This window comes from Gymnoscopelus microlampas, assembly GCF_963454915.1.
Source record: "Gymnoscopelus microlampas genome assembly, chromosome: 19".
Taxonomy (NCBI): Eukaryota; Metazoa; Chordata; class Actinopteri; order Myctophiformes; family Myctophidae; genus Gymnoscopelus; species Gymnoscopelus microlampas.
In genome coordinates this window covers 29925033-29938638 of record NC_139956.1, presented here as the reverse complement: position 1 = coordinate 29938638, position 13606 = coordinate 29925033, and the positions used below count along the sequence as shown (strand labels likewise).

Genomic DNA, 13606 nt, shown 5'->3' with positions numbered 1-13606 from the left:
AAATGCAGAGGCATCCCCCCCCAGCAAATCCAGCCCTGAGTAGAACAGCCACTCCCAGGTGTGAAGAAGGCTTTGTGTTTACACAAGGTAATGGACCATTGATTATTCACTTCCATCTCTGGTATCTGTCAAGAGCCCGGATAGCTCAGTCGGTAGAGCATCAGACTTTTAATCTGAGGGTCCAGGGTTCAAGTCCCTGTTCGGGCGCTATTTTTTTTCCCCAGTTGTCCACATGGGGATTCGATAGAGTTGTATGCTGTCTTATCTAAAATACATATAAATAGCGATGTGTTCTGAGTCAATGGTCTGGTTAAATACAGACACTGTGTACACAGTAGAAAATATCAAATATTTTGCTCTCTATGTGTGTGGACTCTTTACTTGTGTTATTTTGGGAGACAACTAGTTTGAAAGAGATACGTTTTTTTAATTTTCTTAATATCAACGAATCAACACAAAAAACGTCTTACCCGACTTTATACGGTTTGCAGAAATAGTGAAAATAGCTTATCTACGAGCTCACAATGCCTCACATTGTGACGTGTTGTAATCCTGTAAGTTTGAAAATATATTATATTTGATTAAATCGATCAATTCGATTTAACTATTGCTACTGTACGTACTGTATCAAAATAGAGCAGTTTCATAATCAAACCAAAAAGTACTGTAGTCCTTTTAGAGGAGAAAGGAGAAGTAACGTTTGTCTGTTGACTCAGTTTAAATATAGCCTCCTTTTTTATCAGCTCGGCTTTACGTCAGTCCTTTACGGTTCTGCTTTTGATAGCAATCAGTGATATAATGTCCCACTATTAGACTTAATAGTCCCAACTGACTTAGATAGGACTCGACTGTGTGTGTGTGTGTGTGTGTGGGTCTCAGTTTCCCACAGCGAGCGATGCCTGACCTCATCTGTTGGTTCATATTGTGTACACACACACACACGCCTGCCCGTATGCACGCACACACACACACACACACACACACACACACACACACACACACACACACACACACACACACACACACACACACACACACACACACACACACACACACACACACACACACACACAATGCAGCATGTGATGAGAAGGCAGCTCCCAGCATACTTGTGGACAATGGCATGTGGCTCTTAGAATATGTGGACAAAGAGAGGAAGACAGTCAATAAACTCTGCATGAAAGACGCGGACATTTTGTACAGTAAGCATGTCCGTGCGCGTGTGTGTGTGCGTGCGTGTGTGAGTGTGAGAGAGAGAGACAGTGACGTCTTTATGTGTGTATAACGCACTGAGCATTAACCACTTAAATCGACAAGCTCACAACGCGTCAAACAGCTATTTCCAGCAAAAGCTTTCCCCACAATAACAGAAAACAGAAAATACACTAGCATAGAGCCCTGAGGGACTCCGGTCCAACCATATGGGGTTTAAGTGGTTAACCTGCTTAGCATGTTTATATCAATCAGAGCACATGTCTAATTATCCGTCACTTCAATTAGAGTGTGTGTGTGTGTGTGTGTGTGTGTGTGTGTGTGTGTGTGTGTGTGTGTGTGTGTGTGTGTGTGTGTGTGTCTGTGTGTGAATAAGACATCACATTTTGTACAATTTATTCACTTTGGGTACGTATATTGTGTGAATATTGTCGCTGTCGGGCAGAAACCTCACATCTCCATATTTCAACTTTTTAAGTTTTTTCGTAAATTAATGCCCTATTTCATCAAGCAAGAGTGTCGCACAAAAGAAGTGATTTCACGATTTAAAATAGTGAAAATAGCCGATCTAAATAGATCGGCTATTTTGACAATTTTAAATATTTTTTTCAAATAATAATAAAAAAAGGAACAGTTTAGGACAGACAAGGTTTTTGCCCGACAGTGACGATATCTTGGCTCAGCGCAAGTGTGGGATCTTACGTGCACGTGCCATTTCTCTGTGTCAGTCTGTACACTCACATGTTCCACATTGTCCAGTGATTGGGCGGCAGTGACAGTCATTTCCTGTCTGGCTCCCGCCTCATTTCCTCCCTTTCTGTTCTTTAACCAGGTCAAATCTATAGTGAGTGAGGCCCTCCCTTTGATTTATCCCATTGGTGGACAGTAATGGAAGTACATTTACTCGAGTACTGTACTTAATAGGCCCTGTAAAGCGGTGGTTCTCAAAACGTTTTCATGTCAAGGACCCACAAATTGATTTGTATTTGGTCGCGGACCCCCAATCTGAAAACATTTGTGTCTGAATTCCTTACCTCAAAATGTATTTGAAGTCAATTGAAATCTCAGACGAATGAAAATTTGTCTCACCATCATTTTATATGGCTTTTATTATGCGCCGGCCATTTTGGATTTATGCCAATTAAACATATTTCCGCAACTAGAATTTCTTAGGACTTTTAGTATGTTGTTCTGGTGACGTAATAGAAATGGTCTGTGAAGAAAAAAAATCTGTAACAATAACTTTGATTTTGAGGTCCAAAATGAGCTAGTTTGCCTGGACTATACCCCCCAGCCCCTATAAAAGAATTTGCTCATTGCTGACAGCCGGTCAGCAGGTGGTTTCATGAATGTATGTATATAGACATTAGACAATATTTTAGGCCAATAAAAAAAAATATATACCAAATGTCATACTTCAGCCAAGAAAGGCCCTTTGGCTGACTATTCTTATAGTAGTCGTATAAGAGTTCCTTATTATCTGTGCTTTATGAATAGAGACTAGAAGAGATGCTAGAGTGATAAATTATCACATTTAAACCTGTTGCAACATACATTTATGTCTTTTCTTTATACCTTTCAATCCGTGAAAGCATCTGTGTCATTTCATGTTTCCATCTGCTACAGAGGCTGAGAAATAATTTCATGGTGAACATAGACAACTCTGTAAAGTTTTTCAGAAAACTGTTAGGCTTTAAATGTCGTTTTTAGAATTGGCCTCAGGTCTAAATGGGTTTAAAATGTCACAAGTTCATGGCCCGAGCTGAAATGCGATCTGCAAAGCCCCCCTAAAAAGTTTTGGTTTCATAAACCGCCCTGCAGACGTAAAAAAAAAAAAAAAAAAAAGTTTTGTAAATATTTGTGTTAGTAAAAGTTTCGTTTTATGTTACCGTGGCACTGAATATTATTAGGGGAGGAAAAGTTAACACAGATTTTCCACATACATCCAGCCAAGAGCACCACAGTGAAATGAAAGAAATGTCAGCAGATTCCGTTGGGCTCGTGCGAGCTGGACGTGAACCCGTGACATCACAGGAACACTGTGTGCGCCATAGAGCCATAGAGCCAGGACACCCAAAGCCAAGTTCAATCACTACTCTGCCTGTTGCTATTCATTTTCCTGAATTTCCTCCCAGTGATTTGTTTGAGCTCACTATATTATTATAACGTCACTGTCGGGTAGAAAACTTGTATCTCTCCATATTTAATGAATCATGCAAAAGTAGCGAAAATAGCTGATCTGTTGTGCGCTTGTAGATGAGTTATTTTTGCTATTTGTGAAAATGAAACTTTTTGAAAGTTTTCGTCTATAATGACATGCCCAAAATAGAGACACTAGATTGAAAGTAGTAATAGTGGTTAAGTCTGTCTGTGGGGTTTATAAATATTTAACCAATGAAAATTATTAACAAGAGCTTGTGACTAAATAGCTATGTTGGATCCATTGGAACATCCGTTGGTCATTTTTTTCATTTCCTGAAAAGTAACAGTTTGGGACATACAAGGTTTCCACCTGACAGTGACGATAAATAAACAATTAAAAGATAAAACAAACAATAAAAAATATACAAATGACTAATTACCGCAGGCGAGATAAAAATCGGACAGTCATAAAACAGAGACTCAGCCTCAGATATATCAAAAGAACAGAAACCATAACAGGGGGATAAGATGACGAGTAAAGACACAAACCCATTATCGCTAATGGACTTTTCCAGAAGGTTTGGATTCGGCCAGTGATTTAAAAGGTAGCTCTCCCGGATTCCAAGAAAGATCGCATGTTCTCTGTGAAATTGAAAGGAGAGAAAGAAAGATGAATGAGTAGGACAGGAGGACAGGAAGAAAGCATGGATGAGAGGAGTCAGGGCCCCGTCTTTGGAGATTTGACTCCAGGCTGTGAGGAAATCCTCCTCTATCTTAAAGGAGCTTCCATGAAAGGTCTTTTAAAACCACATGGTTTTTCTTCTGCTGATCTCTGCTCCTGGACTGATAGAAACCAGACCCAGGCCAGCTACAGATGTAGGAGTTGAACCGTGTCTAAAAAAGACAGTACAATTAGGGGGATAGAAGAGAAAGCTATATGAAGTTTTCTCGTTCATTTATCACTCGGATGTCTCTCCAGAATGTACGTAAATGTTTTGTGCCGTAGGTAAACCGTTTTGTCGGCACACTGACTTGTGTGCCGTCGTTTTAAGACGGCTTTTCTTATCGACAAATTCAGAGAAAACGGATCCCGCACCTTGGAAAAGGGGGGAAAGTCCTTCCATGTGGTCTATCTTTCAGTACTCAGTAGTAAAAGTATTTGAAATACAAGAGTATCTTATTGTCTGTAATGGTGCTATCGTATCGCTGAGGCTTCAAAAAGTACCATAATCTTCGTCGTATTTGTTTTTCTGTCTGTGAAGAGAATGTGGCATGTTTGTCAAATAATAGCCATTTTGTATTTGAATGAAATGAGAACATGGCATATTTTTTTCAAATGATAACCATTTTGTGTTTGAATAAAGTAACTTTCAAGGACTAAACCCTCATTTTAATTTTCTGCAAACTAAAACATTAATTTGGATTGTGTTGAGATCGTTAACTGACTTTCTCTCTCTCTCTCTCTCTCTCCCCACTTCCATCCCATCCATCCATACCTTGCACTCCCTTCCCACTCATCCTTCCTCCCTTCTCCCCCCCTCCCTTCTCTTCCTCTCTCTCCCTCCCCTCCCTCCCTCCAGTGATCTGTCCATGCAGTGGGGCCAGCTGTCCAGACCTTTCTCCTCCACCGACCGCAGCAGTTCCCTGGGTTCGATGGAGAGCCTGGACACCCCCGCCCCCAACACGCGGCCGTACTCCGACTCCCACAATTCACCTGTCGACCCCGCCCTCTTCAACAACAAGCGCGACTCCGCCTACAGCTCCTTCTCGGCCAGCTCCAACACGTCCGACTACGCCACCGTGCCGCTGAGGCCCGACGAGGCCTGCTCGATGGACAACCTCCTCCAGGGCCTGGGGGGGCCCGCCTGCAGGGGCTACCCCAGCAGGGACACGCCGACTCTGGGGAGCGGCGCCCAGGACGAGGCCCAGCTGGTGGGGCTCAAGTCCAGGTCTCTGACGAGGCCCAAAGCAACGAGTCTGGCTGAGATGAAAGAGAGACCGTCTTCGTGCTCCTACGAGGAGGACCGAAGGGGAGGAGATTTTGACAGTCGGAGGGATGACGAAAGGGTGGTCGAGACGAAGACCGCCCCCCCGCAACCTCCGACGAGGACGGACAGTTTCAGGGCCACGCGGAGTCGTCCCGAGGTCGCGGAGGAACGTTGCGTAGCGGCTCCGGCCGGCGTTCCCGCCCTCACCTGTTACCGCAGCAACAAGGACGACGAGCCCTCGCGCAATCTAGAACAGGGACTTCGTAACGGCTTCCCCGCCGAGCGAGAAGCGGTGGGCGACAGAAATGGGAATTACACTCTGTGTCACTCTTTAGAAACTCTCTATAGCCGCCGAACCCAGCGCAAAGGACTGAAAAATATTCAAATAAACTATAATAACGTGGACAGCGCTGATAAAGACACTGACGGTGCCACCTCGCCAGACCACAAACACCTCGCCATCCCGGTGAGGTCCTCCCCCGACGCCATCACGTCTCCCAGCCTCTCCCTGCCTCCAGATCCCGCCATGGAGGACCAGGCAGAACCTCTGCTCAACCACCCTGACGCCAACCACAGTGCCCCCGAGAAGCTTCTGGCCACGCAGATTCAGCTGCTGCAGTTCAACGGGGACGACGACGAGGAGCCCTCGAAACCGTCGGAGCCGTCTCCGTCCCCTTCCTGCTGCAGCCAGTGGTCAAACTCCCCACACCAGCACCGACAGGAAGAGCTCGGTGGCGACCTTGACGTTCGCGAAGTCACCGGCGATCACCTCCAGTCCACACAGAATAAATGGGGAGGAAGCCGCTGCTCGACCCCAGGATCGGTGTTCTTGGACGGGGACGGGGAAGGTGGAGACGGGGGTGGAGGCGGCAGGATGGAAGGCACAGACGGAGTCGCGAGTGGGTCCCTCTCCCCTGTTCAGCATTCCCATCCCTGGGGCCGCTCTGTGAGCGTACCAGGGGACCGCGTTGGAGCCTCAGTTGGCACTGACCGGGTGCTGGAGAGCGATTTTAGGCCGCTCGTCGCGGCCGCCAGTGTGGACTCCTTACTGGAGGAACAGAGAGGAGCGGAGCGAGGAGGAAGGAAAGAGGAGGACGAAGGAGAGTCACCGACGAAGAAACCGTCCAGGAGCCATCGGCGGAACCGGCGGAACCGCAGCGAGCGGTTTGCGACCAACCTCCGCAACGAGATCCAGAGGAAGAAGGCCCAGCTTCAGAAGGGCCGTAGCCCAGGAGGGCTGCTCTGCGGCGGGGAAACGGTCCAGGAAGAGGAAGATCCAGACCTCCACGAGGAAGAGGTGGAGCTAGAAAAGAAGCCTCTCCATGAAAGAAGCAACAGAATTGCCTTCATTCAGCCTGTCAATTCCCTAGAGGTCTCGAATCTTGAAAGTTTTGCGCAAGTTCAACAACGAACTGCGACCTCAGCCGAGAAATCTCACGCTCCGGTTGAGAATATCCATGAAGGTTCCCAAACCCAGTCCAAAACCCACTCTCAGACCCAGAACCTTGACTCATCCAGGCCTGTCCAGGTATTGGACGCAGCCGTACCTAGTTTCGGTCTGGGTATCCGGGTCATAGAGGAACCAGCCCCAGCCGGCAAGGCCCGCCGTTGGCGCTGGACCCCCGAACACAAACTTCAACCAGATCACGAACCGACGGACCGACGATCAGGGGGGGCCAGGCGCAAGAGGGCAGTCGGGGTCGCTGGGTCGCGACACGGGGTGTGCGCCTTCACCGCCTCGACCGTTTCCTCCACCCGCTCGTCCTCCACCTCTCGGATGGAGGAGACGGAGATCCTCCCGTTTGCGGAAAGGATGAAGTTCTTTGAGGAGTCGAGCAGGGGCATGTCTGCGTCCGTGTCGAATCTCGCTGGACTGACGAGTCGCAGGCAGAGGAAACACCCGCAACCTGCTCTCCCGGGGGAGGCCCAGGGAGACGAGTTTGTCCAGAGCCATGCCCAGAGGAGGTACTCCTACCAGGGGGGACTTCATCAGGAAACGGCCCTGCTCCCCGACACCGCGGAGGCCCGTAGGCAGTCAATCAGCACCAACAGGGAGAGGGAGAGAGAACGAGAGAGGGAGAGGGAAGAGAGGGCAAGGGAAAGGGAACGGGAGCGAGATGAGAGGGCGAGAGAGAGGGAGAGAAAAAGGGAGAGAGAGAGGGAGGAGAGGGAAAGAGAGAAGGAGTTGGAGATGGAGAGAGCCAGGCTCAGGGAGAGGGAGAGGGAGGAAAGGGCGAGAGAGTGGGAGAGGGAAAGAGAGCGAGAGCTTCGGCTGGAGAGAGAGAGGGAGGCGGAGAGGGCCCGAGAGAAGGAACGTCTCGAAGAAGAAAGAGAGAAAAGAGAGAAGGAGCTGGAGAGAGAAAGGCAGAGGGAGAGAGAGGACTTCTACAGAGCGAAGGCCCAGGCCTTCCAACCCGACGACGACCACTCGCACAACGCCCTGCTCCAGTCCCACGCCCAAGCCCACAATCAGGCTCCTCGGTCTGCATTCTATCCGGTCAACTCCCCCTCCCTTCCCCGTGAGAACCAGCCGTCTCCCCTCCAGGGATACACTGCAGGGAGCTACACGCCTGCTGAGGTAAGACACAGCAGCAGAACACACACACACACACACACACACACACACACACACACACACACACACACACACACACACACACACACACACACACTTATGAGAATAGAATACACATGCAGGGACATTTCCACTGGGTACACCCTAGAGACCGATTGATGCCAGACAAGCAAACAAATAAATAAAAATACAGATTAAATATTAATCAAATTAAAGTACAATATATGAAAAGAACATACAGTGAACAAGCAAACAAGTAAATATTAAATACGTTTTATTTTATTTAACCAACTAAGCCCTACTCACTATTCACACACTTTGTGAGTTGTGAGCTTGTACATTGGCTGCTTTTGAAAGAAATTATAAATGTAAAAAATCACATAAAAAGACACATAGGCCCTATAGTTGCAGTTACTTGTGTCAAAAGTCAAATCATCATCCGTTTTTTACGTCTGGAGACTCCTGTCCAGGACAGGCCTCAGACACGCCTCCTCAGGAGACTTGGCTCAGATCTGAACCCATTTGATTTGCCGTTAGGAACCTGTAGGGACCGCATGACGTCGACCCCAGGCAGGGTTCGAACCCATGACGGTCTGCACGAAAGGCGTATGCTCTATACACTAGGGAAGTACAAAAAGCATAGCGTGTGTTATATTATATTACAACTCCATACAAACACATTTAACGCGAGTGTGTGTGTGTGTGTGTGTGTGTGTGTGTGTGTGTGTGTGTGTATAAAGCATAGCGCCATACAAATATAACACATTTCACATGTCAAAAAAAGTCAAATAATGACCAATATATTGGCTCGGCTCTAGTGCACGCACGGCCATACAACGTGCACGGCCAAATGTGTGCGTGTGCGGCCACACACAAATGGCATTTGGTTGTCATTATCGATTTCATAACACACTCACCAGTACACCTTTCTTATAATACAACAACTGTACACTCCATTTCTGTTATTCATAAACCAGGGGGGATTTCCGGGTTAGTTCTCAATAAGGGTCTGGTGTCTATAATCCAAAGAAAATGATTCCAAGGCACTGACTCTTCAGAAGGTTAGAAAAGCTTTCAATAAAACAGGCCAGCAGCTGTGTGCCCTGAACAAGGCCACTTAAGGCCGAAACATGTAGGCATGTTTTTCGCTTCTTTGATGATGAACTAGACTGTTTTATTAACCCGCTACAATCCGGGAACGCATCTGTGTCATCTTAGAATAACAATGACACAAATGTGTTCTAATTCCTAGCAGTTTTTTGAAAAACTCGTATGTTGCTATACATACATGCTGTATGTTGTTCTCAAACATTTTCATGTCAAGGACCACCCAAAATGATATATATTTGGCCACGGACCCCCATCTCAAAATATTTTGTTCCAGGGACCCCCCCTAGAAGCAAAGATTTGAGTTACAAATGTTTGCTTAAAAAAAAAAAAAAAATCAAAGATTTGCACACATTTTCACGATTAAAAAAAATAATATTAGCAGATCTACAAGCTTGTAGCACGGGACTCTGTGCTGTGCTATAAGCCTGTGTATCTGCTATTTTTTAATAGCTAATGTATAAAATGACACAGGTGTGTTCCCGGATTGAATGGATTAAAGCATTTTTTAAACCATTTGAACCCTAACATCCCTATTCTGGGGCTAACACTCAGCGAAAATAGCAGATGTGAACTTGTAGATCGTCTATTTTCGGCAAAGATATTTTGCATAGGGCGAAAACAGGAGGGGGCATTGCATAAAGCCCTTCACAATCTGGTCAACTAAGTAAGTATAGAGTTTATTAACCTTCTGTGCCTTGGAATCATTTTCTTTTGATTATATATATGCTTTCCCACTTTTTGAAGCAAAAAGCACCTTCCAACTCCTCCATCTTCACCAGCCACAGAACACCATAGTCCTCCTCTTTTTTTTTTTTTAATGGAGGGTCTGGTGTCGTTTAAGCTCCGCTATATAGCCAGCTATGGTTTTGAACGTGGGTCCCAAAGGTGTGGTTTGTGTGAACTGTCGAGGTCCAACCTTCAATAAACATGCACACTTCCAAGACCCTCTCAAAGGAAGATGAGTCATCTCAATGTTTCTACCCTGATGTGAGAAGAAAAAGGTTAAAAAAGAGTCTGTTGAATGTTGTTAAAATGTTCCATTCCAATTATGTCTCAAACCATAGAGGACCAGTGTACTGTGAGTGGAGCCCTTTAACCGAATGAAAAGAACATGAACGTCTCAGCACCGAAACCTTGCAACTGTCACTCAAAATGTACTATAAAACGTGTTGTTTACCGACATTAGCGGTTTGGGAAAAGGTTCAGAAATCTCAGCTTGATACTGCATCACAACGGCAGCTCTAATGTTCAGCGGTACCAAACAGGCCTCGAGTGAACGCTTTCGGAGGCTCAAGCTAAGTGGCCACTTGTTCCAAAGAAACGAGCGGTCAAAACGGTTGGTTAAGACTCTGAACCTCCAATCTGTGCATGCGGTCAAATTCTAAGAACGTCTTGCGCCCGGAACCCGTGGAACATTCTTTCCTGGCCGAGAACTCAGGCTGGCGTTGAACTTGAGGTGGACTCGGGCAAGCAAACACTGGACATTTTATGTCCGCGGTAATAACAGGGTCACGTTACTTCTCGGCCGCAAGATCAACTCGAGCCTCTTGGCGGGGGATGGGGGGTCTTTTGATACAGTCAGCGACAACCCCCTGCCCTCACCGTTATGAACTTTTGGAGCTCCCCCCCCCCCCCCCCTGAACGTTTAATCCATTATAAACCCTATCATTTGACGTCGAGCTAAACCGAGCTGACATTTGTTATCGGCAAAATGGCTCTTCAAGTTAAACAGATACTTGGCTGAAATTGTCGTGCTCTTCTGTTTGGTTTTGTGTAGGCTGACCACGCAGGGTCCTGTGGTGATTGTGTGTGTGTGTGTGTGTGTGTGTGTTGTGTTGTGTTAGGGGAAGTTTGAACCTCTGTTTCCGCTCAGTCGGAATCCATTTTCAAATGAAAGTTATTTGATTCTATGCCTGTGCGATAACCCCTGTGATGAGATCTGGTTTTATACGAGCCACTGAAGGCGTCCAATGGTTTTACTATTAACAGATGTCGAAGGAGGTCCACAGAGGCATAAAGGCATTGATTCAGACGCGCACACACACACACACACACACACACACACACACACACACACACACACACACACACACACACACACACACACACACACACACACACACACACACACACACGCACACACATGCACACACACACACTCACACGCACACAATCACATAGCCTATACAAAGATATTGATTCCAATCATAAACATTTTGTCGCTGTTGGGCGGAAAACCGTTACTTCTTAGAGAATGAAAAATAGATAAAAAATGTTCTGTGTTCCAATCAATCCAATGTAGGTATTATTTTAGTTGCAAGCTCTTGTTAATACTTTTCATTGCTTAACTATTTATAAAAACCCTCAGACTTTCAGCCTGATAACCCTATTTTGGGCATGTCATAGGTGAATATTTTCATCCATTTTCAAATAATCTACAAGCTCATATTGCTAAGCTTGTTTTAACTACTTTTGTATTTGCATCGCATTTATACATTGCATTTCGTATAAAATAGGGCATTAGTGTATGAAAAAAACATACAGGATGGAATGCGGAGAAACAGGATTTGACAGCGATATACAGTATACATACATATATATATTCAAAGTCAAAGGCATACACACAAATAGATGTACATTTAGTTGCACAGGCAACTAATAATTGTCAGTGCATTGGTATGTCTTGACGTGTTCTTGTGTTTACGCGTGCACGCGTGTCTTGGACGTAGGAAGGAAACCGAATATAAAGATATGGAAATGATTTATAAAAGACTGTTATTATTATTCATGGACTGTCACTCAGCCTGTTCCCAACTGAACATCCCAGCTGTGTTTTTGAGAAATGGTAGGAAATAGTTCAGAGGGAATTGTTATTGGCAAAATGTAGCCCAAGGGCTAGCTTCAGCTACAGTGGAAACGCAGGGTCAGTACGGTTCCTTTGATTGTCTGGGAGGACATTTACATCACAAAGGGAAGTACAGAAAGCATAGCGTGTGTTATATTATATACAACTCCATACGAAACACATTTCACGTGTGTGTGTGTATACAGTATATTTATAAAAAGTTTAGCGTGCGTTATATACAGCACCATACTGAACATAACACATTTCACGTGTGTGTCTGTATGTGTGCATGTGTGTGCCTGTGTACATGTTTATGGAAGTGTATTTGCTTGCATGTGTATCTCGTGCTTTGGCCGTGTGTGTGTGTATGCATGCGTGTGTCTTTGCTAACTGTGAAAGTTAATAACACTAAAGCATGCTGTGCTTTAATGGTCTCTGTTTTTCCAGTTGGGATATTTTACCTTTTCCTGACATAGTTACTTTATAGTTATACAACAATTAATTGGGAGTTATTTTGGGAGCCAAGCCTAAAGGTCATTGCTCAAATACAATTAAATAGAAATTATTTTCTTAATCAGGACATAGAATAAAAGGAATATTCCATGTTTTTTCCAACATGTTACTATCAGTTAACAGTTACGTTAACCTGCAGATGGAGTCCATCAACGCTCTCTGTATCGCCCAAGCAGCAAATCGATTGCAGCGACACCCCAAACTTCAACCATTTTCCCCTCTGCCACTGGGGGTAGTGGCCTTGAGAGCCTTTGCAATGAATTAGTACCGTGGGATTAGACCCCTAAGTGGCATGTTGAGAATGGAGGCTAAAAGTTGAGTTTTCTACGCCGGTATTGCATGTACTGTAGTCAAATGGTTTTTGAATCAATCGACACAGTTGATGTCACAGTCATCCACACATTTGACTGGGAACCACTATTTTAATATAATTGTTGCAGTCGGGCAGAAACATTGTATCTCCATATTTCAACTAAATTAATGCTTGTGATCTTAAAATGTTTTTTTTTATAAATAAAAAAGCAATGGTTTTGGACATACAAGGTTTCCACCAGACAGCAGCACATATATTAAGTTATCATCCTTAATGATGTTGGGCTAGAATTTGATAAAGCAGTAATAACATGCAGAACCATGTGTTTTCAAAACAGAGTCAGTAGGTGCTCTGCAGATGCTACTGTACATGTGCTGTCCAGGCACGTCTGCAGTGGTGGAAAAGTACTCACATTGTTTTACTTAAGTAAAAGTATCAATCTTGCAATGTAGAAATACTCCGTAAGTAAAAGTCCGGAATTCAAAATTGACTTGAGTAAAAGTACAAAAGTATTGGTATCAAAATGTACTTAAAGTAACAAAGTGGAAAGTACTCGTTATGCAGAATGTCCCATTTCACAACTTTTCAAATGTATAAAAATCCTTTGAAAATAGCAGATCTACAAGCTCAGAATGCGTCGCATCGCGACGCATTCTGAGCTTATAGATCGGCTATTTTCAAATGGCCAAAATGTATATAGGGCTGAAGTGGTTAATGTATGTATGTTTTGTAATAATAATCAAAATCTACAAAGTAACTAGTAACTCAAAGTTTTCAAATAATTGTAGTGGAGTAAAAGTACAATATTTGTCTCTGAGATATAGTCGTAAGTAAAAGTACTGAAAATTTGGAAATACTCAAGTAAAGTAAAAAAATACCTCAACATTTTACTCAAGTGCAGTACTTGA

General features: G+C 44.7%; 1 protein-coding gene across 2 annotated transcripts in view; it reads left to right on the top strand.

Annotated features, from left to right (window-relative positions):
- The window catches only part of shroom4 (shroom family member 4), a 91401-nt gene that overhangs the window by 64230 nt on the left and 13565 nt on the right, over window positions 1-13606 (top strand). For both annotated transcript variants that reach the window (XM_084042972.1, XM_084042973.1), the window contains one exon: window positions 4935-7920. In XM_084042972.1, coding sequence (XP_083899098.1) covers window positions 4935-7920 — 2986 coding nt within the window. The remainder of the gene's footprint in view (window positions 1-4934; window positions 7921-13606) is intronic.